Genomic DNA, 17,643 nt, shown 5'->3' with positions numbered 1-17,643 from the left:
TGGAACTTCACATTGGATTTTATACTTTCACTGTCAAATATATTTTCATGTACTTATCTACTAATAGATATGAAAAGATTTAGTTAATACTTTTTTTAGATTTATTTTATGTATGTGTGCACCATGTGCATGCCTGGTGCCTGGGAAGGGCAGAGAGGACATTGGATCTCTTGGAACTGGAGTTTCAGGCACTTGTGAGCTACATTGTTACTGGGAATTGAATCCTAGTCCTCTGCAAGAGTAGTCATTGCTTTTAACTGCTGGTCCAACTCTGCAGCCCAAGATTTTAAAAGTTGCACAAAAGTCTGGCAAAATGAGACATTGACATTTCGTCTCTAAGGGAATGAGCTCCAAGCACTGTGTAACCAATTTAGTTAATCTTCTAGCTTTTACGATTCATTTTAATAGTACGAGAACGAAATTTGTGTAATTTTCCTTGAGGGCTTTGAGAGGTTTTACTTCACATAGAAAGTGCTTGTTTGACTCCTACCTCCTAAGCCCACTTATGTTCTCTCTTAATGGGAGGCAGTTTTGGTTCTCAGTGGCAATGACAGAAGTTGACAGTCTTGTTTAGAGAGAATACAAAGTGTATCTTTATGTAATTCAGGCCCAGAGGGGTAGTAGTAGAGCTGACCTAAGTGTGAGTTTTCCAGCCTTTAACTCATAGAAGGTCTCCACATGGTTTTTGTCTCAGCTTTAGTCCTGTTGGCTATTGTTTATTGTTCAAGTACCTTCATGTGGGGGGAAGACAGTTACAAAAAAAACTATAGAATCACTGTGTGGACGGCAGGAAAAACTTGTCTTGCATTTACATACATGTAAAGAATGTTGAGCTGGAGAGATGGCTCAGAGGTTAAGAGCACTGGCTGCTCTTCCAGAGGTCCTGAGTTCAATTCCCAGCAACCACATGGTGACTCACAATCACCTGTAATGAGATCTGGTGTCCTCTTATGGCAAGCAGGCATACATGTAGGCAGAACACTGTATACATAATAATAATAAAAAAAACCCAGGCCTTTTACTGTCTTGGTTTGGGTAACATTCTTCTCTGTGGACCAATAACTTGAATCAAGATGAACGGCACTGTAGTTGTCAGAAGTAGGTTGGATGTTTGCTTCTATGGCTAGGGGGTTGTAATTAGCTGCCCTATCTATAAGTAGGTGGGCCAGGAGAGGCACAGTATCTACCAAAGTAAGGGTGGGAATGCCTCCTAGGAACAGGAAGAATAATGGCTAGACACATAGAAGGTTGAGTTTCTGTGTTTAGAATTAATATAGTTTTCTGTGTCTTTACTCAGCAATGAACAGCCTAAGCCCAGAGCTATGTCCTACACATCCAGGTGCTTCTTGTTTGTAACCCAGCAGTACCAGGCCCAAAGGATGTGTTAGATACAAGATATGGGAAGATGCTGTTGAGGTAGAGTAGACAGGAAGGTATTTGGAGGCAGGAATGTGCCCATGGTGATCCCTTTGTATAGTTACTGCCAAAGTGAAAGAAGCGTAGACCACAGTGTATGTCTCTAACTGAACTATCGCTATAGGTAGGTGACTATGTCAGCCAACTTTAGCTTGCCGTCAACTCATAATCATTGTTTGTTTATTGCTTTTATGGTTATGGGTGTTTTGCCTGCATATATGTCTGTGGATCACATGCATACCTAATGCTCACAGAGGCCAGAAGATGGTATTTACATCACATACAGTTTTGAGCTACCATGTAGGCACTGGGAATTGATCCTGGGTCCTCTGCAAGAGCAGCAGGTACTCTTAACCACTGAGCCTAATTCTTCAGCCCAGGATCATGCTTTTAGATTTCTAAATCAGGTTCAATAAAGAGGCACATCAAGAAAACAAGAGAATACCAGAGAGGGATGCCAGGAGGAAAGGGAAAGGGACTCTTGTAGAAATGTAGCCATTAAGAAATTAAGAACAAGCATAGAGAAGGCATTGATGGTGAGCTGGACTCAGCCAAAATTTCAGTGTTGGTACACATTTCAGAACCATCATGTTATACACCATAAATAACACAAATTTTGTTAGCTGAAATAAAAATGTTAAGTATGATTTTAGGTTGAGCAAGAAAATTTGGATGCCTCTTAAAGCTCAGTGCAGAACAGCAAATACATTAAAACAAAACCCAAAGAAGTTAAAAACAGACTGATGTTGTTTTTATATACTGTGTGTAAATATATTTATTAAATTGGTTAAATTTTGTACAGAGGGTAAGTATATACGAGATACAACTCTGCACACTGGTATATTTAAATGAATGTTAGAAAGCAAGTACCACAGGGGTAGAATAAGGCATTATGAAAGAATTGGGGACTGAGGAGATGGCTCACTGGGTAAGAGTGCTTGATATGTAAACATGAAGACCTGAGCTTGAATCCCCAGTACCCACGTACAAAGCCAGCCATGGCTAGAGATGCCTGTATCCCTAGCATTGGGGGAAGGGGGAAGAGACAAGTGGACCCTGGGACCTCAATAGCCAGCCAATATAGTCAAGATGGTAAGCTTTGGGTTCAGTGAAAGACCCTGTCTCAAAAAATGAGGAGAGCAGCAGAAGATACTTGCCATCTTTCCTTGGCCACAACATATGCACCTGCACACTTATGTACACACTCCCAACAAACATTGGTGTTTGTTAATTGTGCCAAATGCTCAGAGTCATTTTATATTTTTTTGTTTCTGTGTTGATTAAAAGTTGAAGATTCTCATATGATCTTAAGATAAATTTGCTAGTCTTTTGCAAATTATGTGGACTCATGGTAGTTTTATAGTCACTAATATTTCATTTTCCAAACTTTCATTTTCTACTGTGTGCCTGTGTGATGTGTGACATACACATAAAAGGGCACATGTGTGCCACAGTGTGTGCAATAATGTCAGAAGACAGCCTTTAGGAATCAGTTTTCTTCTACTATGGATTTTGGAAACTGAACTTGGTTAGTTAGGCTTACTCATGCTCAGCAAAGGTAAAGGCAACCTGAATGCGTATCCTAGTTAGCTTTGTTAACTTGGTAACAGCCCACAGTCAACTGATACATGAGTCTCAGCTGAGGAATTATGTAGATTAGAAGAGCCTCAGTTGAGGAATTGCATAGGTTAGATTGGCCTATGGGTATATGTGTTTTGTGTTGACTTGATTATTAATTGATATAGGGGGGACCCAGCCCTCTGTGGGCAGTACCATTCCCTGGGCTGTACAAGAAAGCAAGCTAAGCATGGCTCTGAGAGGGGAAGCCAGCAAGCAGTGGACCTCTGGTTTCTGCTTCAATGTCTGCCCTGACTTTCCTCAATGATAAGACTTACCTGGACATGTAAAGCCAAATAAACTCCCCCCTCCCCCGCTAAGTTGCTTTTGGTCAGAGTGCTTTATCACAGAAACAGAAAAGAAACTAGAACAAGATGGAAGATGAGAACAGACTCCATAAAGTTGCCTCTGACCTCCACATGTTTACTGTGGTACACCTGCCCCCCATTCACAAAATAACTAATAAATAATTTAAAAAATTGAGTTTGTAAACCAAGTGTGGTGCTAGCATACACACCTTTAATCCCAGCACTCGGGAGGTGGAGGCAGTCAGATCTCTGCGAGTTCAAGGCCAGCCTGGTCTACAAAGCAAGTTCTAGGACAGCCAGGGCTGTTATATAGAGAAACCTTGTCTCAGAAAACCAAGTGGGGGGGAATTGAGTTTTGAAATTTTTGGTGTGTATGTGTGTGCTGGAGGGGCGTGTTTTGAGGCAGGGTCTCATTTTATAACTGGCTGGCCTGGAACTTGCTATGTTAGACCAGTCTGCCCTCAAATTTACAAAAGAGACCTGCCTGTCTTTGTTTCTCAAGTGCTAGGATTAAAGGTATGGCTCACGACACCCAGTGTGGTTTGATTTTTCCAACTAAAATTTAGAATGCCTTACTGGCTTTCACGTAAGCTCTGGAATGCTGGTCTCGCTTCCTTGTATTGGTGCTGATTCTGAACAGGACAGACAAGAGAGAGCTGAGCAAAATCAGCAGCTTCTGTTCCCTAAGCTGTCGCCCTAGAGCACGGGTGACTGAAGGAGGTCACCGTACTACCTTTATTCTGCATTCTCAGATTATATAACCCCATCTCTAGTGTTTTATCTAGAGGTTGGTAGATTTTCACTGAGGAGCAAAGCAAGGCTAGGTGAAGAAAAGTCGAGACATCAGTTTTCCTTAAAAAAAAAAATTGACTTTTCTCTCCTGCTTAAAACTTTCATATATTTTTTCTTCTCAATTTTGAAGTGAGAGAAGAGAAGGGCTACCAGATGACAAAGTGTTTATTACCACACGAAAAATTGTCCTTGCTATATTGTCTTGGGGGTTTGAGAGAAGACCAAAGACAAAGGAGTATATCTTCAGTTTTATTGTTTGGAATTTATAATTACAAAATAGTCCAGGGTCATTTCCCAACACTGAGGCACAATACATATATACATATATTTAGAAAAATTACAAAATGTTCTTTAAAAAATTATGTTGTAATAAGATTTCTCCTCATTTACTGGCCAAGCATAAAAATATACCTCAAATGCACCTTTACTTTTTACACGGGCTTTTTGACATTTCTAACTAGTCTATACATTCATAGAGCTGAAGGCATTGCTTTCTGCAACAAACTTTATAAAAGGATTGGAATTTTTTGTTTGTTTTTTCTGAGACAGGGTTTCTCTGTGTAGTTTTGGTGCCTGTCCTGGATCTCGCTCTGTAGATTGGGCTGACCTTGAACTCACAGAGATCCGCCTGGCTCTGCCTCCCGAGAGCTGGGGTTAAAGACGTGTGCCACCACCGCCCGGCCTAGGATTAGAAATTTTAAAATGTCTTGTGTCAAGAGTACTTAATATTTGTAAACAGCAGGAATCATGTTCCCTGTTCAATCATCTAGCTGCTGTTTCGTGGTTAAGGTGAAGGCTCCCACTTCTTGATGATTGATGCAGTGCTGACCATGCTCACTTGGTCACAGGACCACCTTTGTCAGGTGTTCTGTGGGCATAGATTATTTCATCAGTCTGGGTATCTCTTGGGCATCCCTTAGGGCTCACTGTCCTGTTGGTATTTTCATATCTGGACTGGAGTATGCCTTACAGTGGTTGCTTGGGATTTGAGTCTCAGTGACTTCAAACATTTATGTACACCACTTCTTGCAATCACTCTTGCCTTCCAGAATGCTGGATCTTTCCATGATGTACATAGTGTGACTAGATTGAGAGCTGTGTTGGCATCTGGGGCAGGACAGGTGCATGTTTAGAATTGCAGTTCTTTTAGACAACTCTCTCATGACACCTCCATGTGAGGAAGAAGGAAGGAGAGAGAGAGGCAAGGCTTTTGGAATCCCACAATAATTAACAAGAACCAATGTTCTGCTTTGGAATCATGCTCTGCTCTTTTGCAAGTGTTCATATAACACATCTAAATGCCCATCCTCTCTCCTATAATGTACCAGTCCTGGGCATAGTCTCCCTTCCCTTTCTTCGATGTCCCCTGACTGACTGCCAGTGTGTCGATGACTCATCAAAGGCACATGGTATTGTAAGACAGGATCCTGTCCAGGATCTAGTCTTTCAAAATTGGTAGACAACAGAAGCCCGAGAGAAAGGGGTGTGTGGTGGGCAGAAATAAACCAGAGATTTGTCATCTGGGGCCATTGGCAGGAAGAAAGGAGACTTGGTGTAGGAGGGAGTATTGGATTTGAGGTCAAAAGACCTAGACAGGTTTTAAATGTATCATTTGGGGATGTATAGCCTTGAACAAGTCAACCCTTTCTGCTAATGTATGATACAGAAGAACCAACACTTAGCTACAGAAATTTCCTTGTAAATTATAATGGCTTTTGTTTGTGAGAGTCTTGATGTCTAGCTGACTAGCTTGAAACTTTATATAGGTCAGGCTGGCCAGGACCTTGGCAGCCATCCTCTTCTCTCTCCCAAGTGCTGTGACTACAGGCATGTGCCACCACAGCTGGCAATGATAAAGTTCTATGTAAACATCAGTTGTTGGATGGGTTAGAAATGAATAGAAAGTGAAGACTGATTTTTGTGGCTCAAAGATAACAAAATCCGTTATGTGGATTTATAAATTACATCTAGTTGTTTTCTTCCCCCACGCTAGACTTTCTATCTGCTCACTGAGTTGCTGGCCCTGACCAAGGATGTTCTAGTTAGTTTCTTCCTTGCGAAGTGCTCTGAGTGCTAGGAGCCTTGAGGATGGTAAGCGCCGTTACAAAGCCAGGTCTCCAGAGGCAGATTTGAATTCACTGGAAGAAAAATGTAGTTTGACATCAAGGACAAGGAGACTTCCTGTTATTGGTACAAAACAAGGATCACTGTGCAAAATGAAAGAATTACTAAAGGAAAGCTTCCCTGGTAATGACTTCCTGCAGAGAACTTGATCCGCCCTTCAACGGCTGGGTAAACTACTCGCATTTTTGAGATGTATTCAGAAACCACGCTGATATCTTGGTCACCTGGAAAAAACACATACACTATTTTAATTCTCGAAAAAGGATCTATTAGAACTAGGAAGCGAAATAAGGTCTCTAAAGTCCTTGAAATTGAAAAGAGAAGACACCTTTTCATTCTAGGATAAAGCACCTCAGAAGACTTTTGTTTTCTGGTAATTTTAAGTGCAAAGAATCTGATTGCTTTCTCGTATTGCGGATGTGAACGTCAGCACTGGGTAATTGGGAGGAGAGCAGTTGGCTCAGCTCTAAGGTTTCTAAGAGGTTGCTGGCATCACAGCTGTAATCTATTCCAGAGCCAAAGGCATTGGAGACCTGGGCCAAGAGTTAGTTGAGAAGTAAAAGCGACTTTCTCATGCTCAAAATTATCCTCACATACTTGATGATGGGACATTGGAGCTTTCATTCCCATGAAAGAAGATTATGAAGAAATAACAACCCATGACAACCCCCAAAAGTCTTACAATTATTTAAATTACTCCATGTGGATGTGTTCATTGAAGGTATTTAATACCTGGCACTGTTAATACACAATAGTTTACTGTAAAGGAAAAAAATCACAGGCCATTGTGATGGCACATGCTTTTAATCCCATCCCTTGGGCAGGGAGATCTCTGTGAGTTCCAAGCCAGCCTGGTCAGCATAGCAAGCTCCAGGCCAGCCATGACTCCATAGAGAGACCCTGCCTCTAACAAACAGCGTGCCTTCCCTGGGGCTGGAGAGATGTGAACACATGTGGCGGGGAAGGGACAGCACTCCTCAGTATTGTACCATTGTTAGCAGCCTCCAAAGCAGGAGGGAACCAGCAACAAAGGCATGGGGTCCCTTTCCTATCTTGTCCCCCTCTGCCCAGTTCTGTTGTGCTGAACACCTTTGGAAACAGGAGAGGAAGACACTGGTGCTTACCAGAGTCATGTTTTAATAATTCATCTTTTATCATCTGGAATCCATCTCCACCACTGGCGAGGTAGCTTGGGAGTGTCACTTTATACACTTTATCCATTTCCAGAGGCTCATAAGTGGGCACTCGACACTTAGTGCAAAGAACATCTAATTGTACCACTCTGTTCCAGGGTTTTCGGGTAAGATCATAGACCACATGGATTCCTAGAAGAGAAATGAGTCCATGTTTTTGCTGAACCCAAAGGGACTTTTGCCTATGAAAGGGATTTTGACCAAATCTAGAATTGGGATAGAAATGGGATCTAGGCTTGTGTTACTTTAGTTCCTGTGTAAGTGAAACTTAACCAGGGGAATGTTGGCAATGGTGTAGCTACCCTTAGTTACCTTCATCCTTGAGGCCTCCAGTATATGAGAGATCCACTGAAGGAGAACTGACCCTTAGAAAGGAAAGGGTGATTATAATCCTGAACTCATTGGTCCAGTAATGGCTCACTGGGTTTGGAAAGTGAGCTGTGCATTGTTGGGAAGTGAGTATTTGCACCAGCTTTGAAGACTGAATGTAGTCATTCTAATTTGGAAAATTTCACAAATACTCATACTCAGCACTGTGCTAGAACATCACAGGTTCTTGGCTCTGCCCTGGGAAAATGCTGCATGTCAGGGTTACTCCTCACACAGCAAGCCAGGGTCTCCTCTCAGACAGCAACCCCCATCAAGCAGTTCTATGAACTAAAATGAAAATGAAGCTTGGAACTCCCAGCCTGTGGAGGGGCAGGAGAATCACCATACATTTTAAGTCAGGCTGAGCTACATTGTTTGAGTCTATCCTGGAGTACACATGTTGAGATTCTGTCAAAAATAAAAACAAAAAACAGGCAACATGAAGCCAAGCACAGTGGGACATTATGGTGAAATTTTATTTGTACTGAAATGTGGTTTTATTTGTATATTAATAAATAAAGTTGCCTGGGGGTCAGAGCTAATAGCAAGCTATAGCAGAAGCTGGGCGGTGGTGGCACACACCTTTAACCCCAGCACTTGGGAGGCAAAGCTAGGCAGATCTCTGTGTGTTCAAGGATACAGCTAGCATGGTGACACACATACCTTTAATCTCAATACCAACCATAGAGACCTGGAGGTCTGTGTAGACAGGCAGTGACAAGGAGGTCATGTGGTTGGGTTTACAACCAATGAGAAGGCAGAAAGTCTATAAAAAGGACAGACACACAGGAAGTAGGTCTCTTTCTGAGGGGAAGGACGACAGTGACAGCAAAGGGTAAGAAAGGCAGTTTTAATTTTCAGCTCTCAGCTACTGCTCTGACCTCTTGGGCTTTTCACTCTGCAATTGGCTCTGTGTTTTATATTTAATAAGACTGTTCATCTACAGGACATAACTGTAATCCCAGTATTTGAGAGAAGATAGAGGCAGGAGGATCAGAAGTTAAGGGTTAACTTTGGCTACATAGTGAGTTTGAGGTCATTCTGGACTATATAAGATCCTGTCTCAAAATGAATAAAGCAAGATTAATAAAAAGTGAGAAAATGAGGCCACAAAATTATTTTGGAGTAAAATATGTCACTATTTTAAGGATTAAAACTCTGGATTGTGGAATTGATCCCTAAGAAAAGCATTTCAGAATCTTATAGGAGCTGGGACATAGCAGTGCTAAAAACCATTTTTCCCAGCATGCATGAGGCCCCAGGTTCAATTCCCAACAGCACAAAATAAAGTAGAAAATGTTTGCCCAGCATGCGTTTACTCTCCAGCACTCCCCACCCACCCTCAATGAAGAAGCCTTTAGCAATCTGAGGAACATTCATTTCCATTCTTCACTGCAGTCAGAGAGAAAGCAAGCTGGGGGGTTGGTGACATGCCCTCCCCCAGCAGGATTAGAGTAGACTGTCTATGCTTTTACTTTTTGTTCCTTTGAACCCTATTATAGTCCCAGGTAGCTAACAATAATGGAGAGAGCTTTTGCTTTTGTTTAAGAATGTTAACCTGCATCCACAAGATTCCAATAGAAAGGCCTCATGCCAGCTGATCTGACTAGTGTTCAGAAGGTCAGCTCCCATGGATGCCCTTCCAATTTCCAAATTAGGGTTGGCAAATACTACTCATTGCCAAGGGCTTGGGTCTGACCTCAACTTATCCACAGTAACTCCAGGAGTCCAGTCATTGAAAGATGGGGTTGGCTGGGAGAAAACCCAAGTCCAGCCACAGAGGTAAGGAGCTGAGCCAACCAGGAAGGCCTATATTACTGGACATTGTGCTCTACAGGATGTGCCACTTACCCCCCACTTGCAGGAACTCCCCAGTGGACTGGCCATAGCGATGCACGCTGTGCTCAAAAGCCTTCTTCAGAGTGGAACCTTTTATTTGGACCAGGTCAAATGTCCCTCCAAAGGGCAGTACAGCAGCCAGGTTCTCCCAGGTGATTGTGCCTTAGGTAGTTAAAAATGAATCAGGAGAGGAAAAAAAAAAGTTGAAGAAAATGCTTACCCAGAGACTGGCTCCCTTGGGCTGAGGGAGTAAAGTGGGGATGGGAAGTACACTTGGGGAGGGAGTGTACTGAAAGATTCTGCCCTGCTGTCCACCATGGGGTAAGGGGGTTGAGCCTGCAAAGGACCAAGTCCACTCTTCTCAGCCTTGGATCTCCTGGTTTGGGCTGGATCTTCAGTAGTTGGTTAAACATTGCTCAGTTCTACACAGGCAGAGTGTTCTAGCCACCTGCTCTATTATCTGAAATGAGCTTGAGGCCTTATACCAATGGGGTTCGACAGTATGTCAGCGAGGGCTGCAGCAGAGCCTTAAGCATCTGCCTAGTGGATTTGTTTTAATGTGTGATAGGACCTTGTGTATCTGCAAATATATAAAGTGTGTCTTTGAGATGTCCTTTCCAGCATAGGAGGTTGATGAGTTGGTCTTTCTCTCTCTAGATGTAAAAATGTTCAATACATTATATAAAACAGCAACAATTAATAGCTTTGCAAGTGGGAGATTTAGACCAAGCTGAGGTTTAGCATCTGTGTGAATACATATGAGAAGGCATATATGTCCTTTTGTCGACGCACTGCACTTGAGTCACAGCTAACATAAGGTTAAAGGCCCAGCAGTTTGGTATGTGGCTGGCTGTGGAGGGTGCTGTGGGCACAGTCAGGGAAGAGACAACATGGACAGCTGAGGAAGTGGGCCCAGGTGCATACCGTTGTTCCTCTCATCAATGGGGGACCGGATGCCACCTCCATTTAAAATGCACATGGATACGTGGTTCCAGAACATTTCATCTGGGTGTCTGAGGTTGTTGTTAATCTACAATAGTAGCAGACATTTAGTTACTTTGGGTCTTCTTTCTTGGTATCAGTTCTAGGAATCTGGTTACCTCTACTGAGCAAAACAAAGTTTCATCTCCTACTCCCAAGTTCCCAGAGGTTTTCCAACTGTAACTAAAACTCATTGTATACATTATTAATCATAAAATGATTATTAGCCTATCTTCTATTAGCCTTCAACCAGTCAAAAGCACAAGCATATTTTACAAAGCACACACTCAGTTACAGCAAGTAAAAATGTGTGCTTTTGTTTATTTGTTTTGAGACACAGTCTCTCTATATAGCTCTTGCTTGTTCTATATAAACCAGACTGGCCTCAAACTTGGAGAAATCCTCCTGCTTCCGTCTCCTGCCTGAATGTTGGGATTAAAGGCATGCACCACCAAACATGGCCTTAAACCTTTTATTTTTTTAGGTTTGTTTATTTTATATTTTAAGTGCATGAGTGTTTTGCCTGCATGTATGTATGTGTACCACATGTGTGCCTGTGGAGGTCAGAAGAGGGCATCAGATCCCCTGGGACTGGGGTTACAGATGGTTGTAAGCAACTGTGTGGGTGCTGGGAATTGAACCCAGGTCCACTTACTCTCAAGCTCTGAGCCAACTCTCCTGCCTCAAAATGTGTGCTTTCTAAAACAAGCAAAGAGTAAAAGCTATGTTTACCTCAGCCTCTTTGACAGAAAGGTTAGGTAGCACCCTGGGGTGTTTCTAGATTTTTGTCTAGATGTTTCTGCTTGGTTGGTTTTCATACTGATTCCACAGTGCTCAGTAGCCAGCCTGGATGGACCTCATCTTGGAGGGCGTTCATGCTGTCACTCACTTGGCCAGAGTTTGTGGAGTGTGGTTGTATCACAGACACTGACACTAGCAGGATACTCACACTGACAGGCTCCCCATGGGTGAGCCTGTGAGAGCAATAGTCCAGCCTAGAGACCTTTGCTCAACGTAGCCCCATGAAGCCACTTTGGCCATTTAGCCCTGCAAAAATGCTCTTCATGAATGATCTTGCTCTAGCCAGACACTTTACCATAGCTATGTCTTGTCATTCTGTGCTTGGGAAAGAAGTGCAAGTTACATGAGGCCCATGTTCTTTAGAGCCAAGAGGACAAATCAGGGAAAAACTGCCCTGTCAAGTCAGGCCCAAGCAGATGTGCTTGATTGACTGGGTTATCATCTGGCAGTGGCAGTGGGGTTGGGTGGGTTCCAATCTTCAGATCATCTTACAGAAAGAAACACCCCAGATTTAGACATCTAAGAAAGACATATTTTAAAAGGTTGTAGTCCTTGTAAAGCAATATGGTGATGGTCTGTCTTCTAGTCTCTCCTTGCCTCCTCGCCAAGGTGTTCAGTATGAAACCAGTCACACTTCCAGCTTCTGTCTGGGTACTAAATGTACCAAAATTCCCAATTTTACTGCCATCACTTTGTCCTTGTTGCATCTATCTTCTATCTTCCTTTCTTCCCTCCCTAGATGCAGGTGCTCTGCCCCTGCAGACGGCTCACCATAGCATCACAGATCAGGTTGCCCATGTTGCATTCTCTGAAGCGGCATGACTGAGTGGAACCATCCAGGTAGACAATTGTTCTCCCCAGTTCCTGGGTAGAATAATTATCCAACTTTATCCTCCACTGGTTAATGTCTGCTTTGATGGTTTGATCTAGGACAGGAAGGAAGGACATTAGAAAGGTGCACATGAGAGGAAAGGCCTGTCATTAAAGCAGATCTCCTAGTGGGTAAATGCTAGAGAAGTCAAGTGTTGTCAGGCTTCCCTGCTGGGAGTATGCATTAGTACATTTGTGCGTTTTGGTTTTGGCTATGATATTCCTTATGACTATTTATTTTGTTTTCTGAAATTAATACCTGGGTGTTTCTTACCTCAAGGATGCTTTTGAGCATCTCAGCATCAACTCAACATCTGGATGAGCACATGCCAGCCCACCTAGGATGACACCATGGTGGTGTCATGAGCACTGAAAGGCTGTGCAAGTACAGAGGATCTACCGAGGGTTTGGTTCCCAGCTTGTTTCCTCTCTAGCTGTTGAAAAGCCTATGGTGTGACCACAGCCTCTCCTGGGTACAGTGAGACCTCCCTGCCCATCCTTCTGAGCAGATAGTGAATAGAAAAGGGCTGGTAAAATCACAGCAGTATGCTCACGAATACAGTGTGAAAATGGATGGCATAATGATACTTTCATTCTGAGTCTCAAAACAAGAGGTTCTTCTTGACAGATATGCTGTGTACAATATAACTCTAGCCTGGGCTATATATGGAGAAGCTCTTCTCAGAACGAAACCAAAACAACAACACCACCACAAAGAGGTATGCCTTGTCTCATGAATGAAGAGGCTAAGGCCCACAGCGCACTGTCCCTGCCTCTTGTTAGATGGGCCAGGTCTTGAGCAATACTCTGTCCTATTTGAATTGCTTTGGTTCAGTCTTCTTCTCCTCTCTAGACAGGAGCTGAGTGGCTTTTGCCTCCCCAGATTAAGCTTTTGAAAAGCAGAAGGAGCAGTGGTGCTCTGAGCAGACTTGGAAAAGCAAGTGAGGATTTGGGCGTTGGCAATTTGAAATTTCCTTACAAATGAAGAGAGTAAGCACAAGGGAGAAGCTAAATTCTCTACCAGTATTACAGCCATTTCCTGAAGCAAAGCAAAAGGAAGGAGGGGACAGAGGACCTAGTCGAATAACTTGTCAGTTGTTAGACTCTCCCCAGATCTCACCTTCGGGGATGCTGCTGTTCAGAAGAATGGGGTTTCCATGTGAAGTGATGACATTTCCTTTGTCATCAAACTCAACCTTCAGATAGCCTAGGTATTTGCCAAAAGCATAGGCCTGGACCACAGGAACCTTCCGGCCATCATCAGAGGTGACTATGAATGGGTACTTGCCAGCAGGCACTTCTTTGGAAGGTGGGTTTCCTGAAATAAAAGAGGCAAAGCTGATCAAGTCAGCCTTGGCACATGGCAGGCCACTGGCTGGATGACAGTGAGTTTTAACTTGATGACTCGCCATCTGCTGCTCTACATGGCTGGTCCTTCAGAGCCCCTGTGGGATGTTTGTCACTGATTCCAAATGCCCTTTGGCATATAAATCCTGCCATTCTTCACTCAGTGGGCATTTACTAAGCTGCTTCAAAGTCTAGGGCATTGTGCCTGGTGATCTGATGTGGGTCATACAAAAACACAATACTGCTAAGATTAACCCTCTTCCATGCAGACTCTGTCTGTTCCCCCTGGCTGGATGAATTAATCAAGCCATTTGGATGGACTTCAGTTTTTCTGCAAAACCTTCCTGCCGCTGCTTCCCCAGGGCTAGGATTACAGGTGTGCACTACACTACCTATCATAGAGTGAATGTGGCTGTTCCTAAACACACCTGAGAATTCGGCAGCAGAACAGCTCTGCCTCTGTTCTCATTGACAACTGTAAACTCTAGAGAATGCCTTCATCTTGTAAGGGACCAACAAACACCTCTCCAGCTAACCTTTACATCAGCAAAGTTCTGCAGGCCTTTATCTCACAGGGGGCCACAGGAAGAACTCGGGAGCCTTGATCACCCAGAGGCCTCCTCGTTTGCCTGAGGGTCAGAGTGGCCACAGAAGAGGTATGATGCCCAGCATCTCATTACTTGCCATGTTTAATTTCTTACCAGGAATTGAATTTATTTTTAAGCTTTTATTTTTGTCAGGGGAGGTCACGTGTGTGGGTCCCAGGAATCAAACTCAGGTCCTCAGGCTGGGCAGCAGGCATCTTTACATGCTAAGCCATCTCATTGACCTGTATGTTTAAGTTAACGTCACCTCTCCTTGATGTATACTGTGCTTCATTTGCTTCGATTGGCTTTTGAGACATCTTTTGAAAAGCAATGTGTAGTTCCAATCTGGCTTTGACTTTATAATCCTCCTGTGTCAGCCTCCCACAAAAATGTTGGGATTACAGGTATGCCCTAGCACATGATTCATGATTCATACCGAATTTCTGTGGAAGTGATATGATAGTTTGGGCTGCTTAGAATTAGATTATGAAATTGATACCCTTGGCCCATTTTGTTTCTGTTGCCCACTACACACACGACTAGTCTCTCCTACTAGACGTTTACAGAAGGTGCAGAGAACTTCAGTACACGATTTATTTCACATATGAATCAGTTCTGAGAGGAGGCTCTGACTATAATTACATTTAGTTCTCCAAGCTTCCCATGAAGCACGTCATGTTAACTGTACTTTACAGACAAGAAGACTGACTACCATAGCAGATACCCAAGGGCACATACTGGAATGTGATAGGGAGTTGACTGAAAACCAAAGGTGTGAGACACTGACCTGTCCTCTCTTCCACCGAGAGCAGCCTGCTGTGGGTTATTTATTCTCAGTGGGTAAGCTGGTAAGCACAGGCCACTTACAAAATTACATGCAAAGCCTTTGCATTCCAAGCTCTTTCAGGCCCTTCTATTTACCTAAGAAAAGCCAAGGTGGCATGCTATGAAGAACTTACTTCTGCCCAGTCAACTTCGAAGACACACAAGCACTACAAATACCAGCATTACACAAGCAGGGGGTAGCCGCTTCCTGTGTTAACATTCCGCTGTTCATGTAGATGAGCGAAGACATGGCAGAGACCCAGGGAGGCGGGACACTACTAAATCTAATCCTTCTCTTCCTCTTCTGTGGCCTTTGGGCAAGGATAGACCCTGCCCTTCACTGGTGGGGACTAGGTATTTACAACAGCCTCTTCTTAACCTTGCCAAGGCTTCCTTCTGAGCAATGTTTGGAAAGCTGCAATTTCCCGAATGTCCACAGTGTGGCAGAGAATCTCCCATCCAAGCGGAAAAGGGACTAACAAATTGCAGAAATCAGACATCTCGTGGTTTCTTGGAAATTAAAGAGAATGGCAAGCCAGACTTTTTGCCTCGTTGTTTTTTTGTTTGTTTGTTTGCTTGCTTGCTTTTTGCTTTTTGCTTCCATGGAAATAGCTTAAACAGATTGTTGAAAGTTAGGAACCTGACAATCTTGTCAAATGCTTCATTAACTCAGCAGCACTCTGCAAAACCAGCCCCCATCTGGTAGGGAGTACCTACTCTCTAGCTCAGAAAAGTCTTGATGTTCCTTTTCTGAGAACAAAAGATCTGTCAAGGACATCTCACACAGGGGGACAGGAAAAGGCAAAGTGCTTCCTTTGTGGTTGAGGTAATATCGGGGCTGGTAGCTAATCCCTGCTTCCGCCAAGGCTGAGCCCTCTTTACCCCTGGAGTTGCCATGCGTTTGGCAACTCCAGGAAACCACTGGCAGGGAAAACAATCCAGGGCTTCAAGTTTCCCACACCATTTCATGCTATTCAGCCAAAGACCTAAAAAGTTTATGACTTTTTGCAGTACTGGGGGGCAGACCCAGGGCCTGTGTGTGATAGATAAACACAACCACAGTTCTACACCCCCAGTCCTTCAGCCCAAGGCTCTCCACACCAAAATATTGTCTCCACATGAAGCCACGCCTTCCTCCTTAGGTATGTGGCTTATCATCTTGGCATGAGAAGAACTGTCTACAGACTGTGTTCCAGTAACCAAGACAGGACTCCACCTGAGTGGCCGAGGTGCTGGGGATACACATGTGGACATGGTAAACCCTGCATCTCCCAGTACCTCAGAAGTGTCCAAAGGGACTTCAGCAGGGTACTGTCCTCAGTCAAGGAATGGATGATTCAAACTGGGGTCTGGACAACTATCAGATACAGTTGGAGAATGTAAAAACATATTTAAAAATAATATTGTACTTCAAGCTTAAGATTAATGGTTAAGTTTACAGAATACACTGAGTTCTTTTTATTTGTTACACAACATAAAAGCAGTGTTGTAGAATATTTGGAAAAAGAAGAATAAAATTATTGATTCTCCATCTTTGAAATTCTGAAAATTTAAAGAAAATATATTTATGAATAGCCATGGGGAGTGTGTGGGGGGGAACGGTGGCAGCGTACCTATTAGGAAGAAATCATTTTTTTTTTAAGTAAAATTCAGTGTTCTCCAGAGAAACAGACCATGTCCATGTATATAAAGAGTGTAGGGGACATATTCTCAGAATATAAAACTGGGGTACTTCTCTTAGACTTGTATTTCTAAGCCCACTTCTGCTCATATTTTACCTTGATCAGTCCCTATGACAATTCCACTACCATCATTTCCTGTTATGGAAAGCTTGGGCTCAATGAGATGAAGAAGATTGCCAGACAGTATTGACTGAACCAGGGAGCAAACGGATCCTGTAAGAGGAGTGAGCCCATTCCACAATCCCAATCCACATTCCACTGAAAGGAAAAAATGACTGCATGCCAGTCCACCAAACAGCAGAGCTAAGGAGGCTCGAGCATCCATCCTGTGAAGTCCTCAGTGCTCAGGGCACTTTGGGCCTGGGAGTTCACAGGAGTTGACCAACTCTCCTTGGATAACAGATCTACCTGCCCAGGGATCCAGACTGCCATTTATTCACAGTCATTCTTTCCAAAGCTTGGCTTTCAAGAGACTCATCTTGAAAAGCAGTCTCACGTAGAATGAGACCACTGACCACTGCTGTGTGCTTGCAAAATGCTGCGGTTTTGCTCAAAAGGAAGTAAGTGCTAAAGCTGGGCCAGGCAGAGGCTTTCTAAAAGGACAGGAGTGAGTGATCACTGGAATGAGGAAGGTCCCTGTGCTGACCTAAAAAATACCCAGGGAGATCACGGCTGAGGCCACTGGTCACACTGCTGCCCTTTGGCTAGTTCTCCAGTGCACATAGTAAACCCTGGATGTCAGCAGTTCTTATCAAGTGCCTGGAAACAGTTCCTTGGAGACTGTTTCTCTGTCCTGTACATGGGACAAATGTTAAGGATGCTCTGGAAAGACAAGATTATCTGCATTGTTGCTACTGTACATACAATTTTTTTGCTCTTATGAAAACATGAT

General features: G+C 43.4%; 1 protein-coding gene across 1 annotated transcript in view; it reads right to left on the bottom strand.

Moving 5' to 3' along the window:
- Positions 1-4,793: 4,793 nt before the first annotated feature.
- Positions 4,794-17,643, bottom strand: part of Nt5e (5'-nucleotidase ecto) — a 44,519-nt gene continuing 31,669 nt past the window's right edge. The window contains exons 4-9 of the mRNA XM_036192921.1: positions 13,431-13,628; positions 12,212-12,366; positions 10,583-10,688; positions 9,671-9,820; positions 7,382-7,582; positions 4,794-6,481 (exon numbers count right to left, since the gene is read on the bottom strand). Coding sequence (XP_036048814.1) covers positions 6,318-6,481; positions 7,382-7,582; positions 9,671-9,820; positions 10,583-10,688; positions 12,212-12,366; positions 13,431-13,628 — 974 coding nt within the window. The 3' untranslated portion in view covers positions 4,794-6,317. The remainder of the gene's footprint in view (positions 6,482-7,381; positions 7,583-9,670; positions 9,821-10,582; positions 10,689-12,211; positions 12,367-13,430; positions 13,629-17,643) is intronic.

This window comes from Onychomys torridus, chromosome 7 (assembly GCF_903995425.1).
Source record: "Onychomys torridus chromosome 7, mOncTor1.1, whole genome shotgun sequence".
NCBI classification, from domain to species: Eukaryota; Metazoa; Chordata; class Mammalia; order Rodentia; family Cricetidae; genus Onychomys; species Onychomys torridus.
This window is presented reverse-complemented; position numbering and strand designations above follow the sequence as displayed.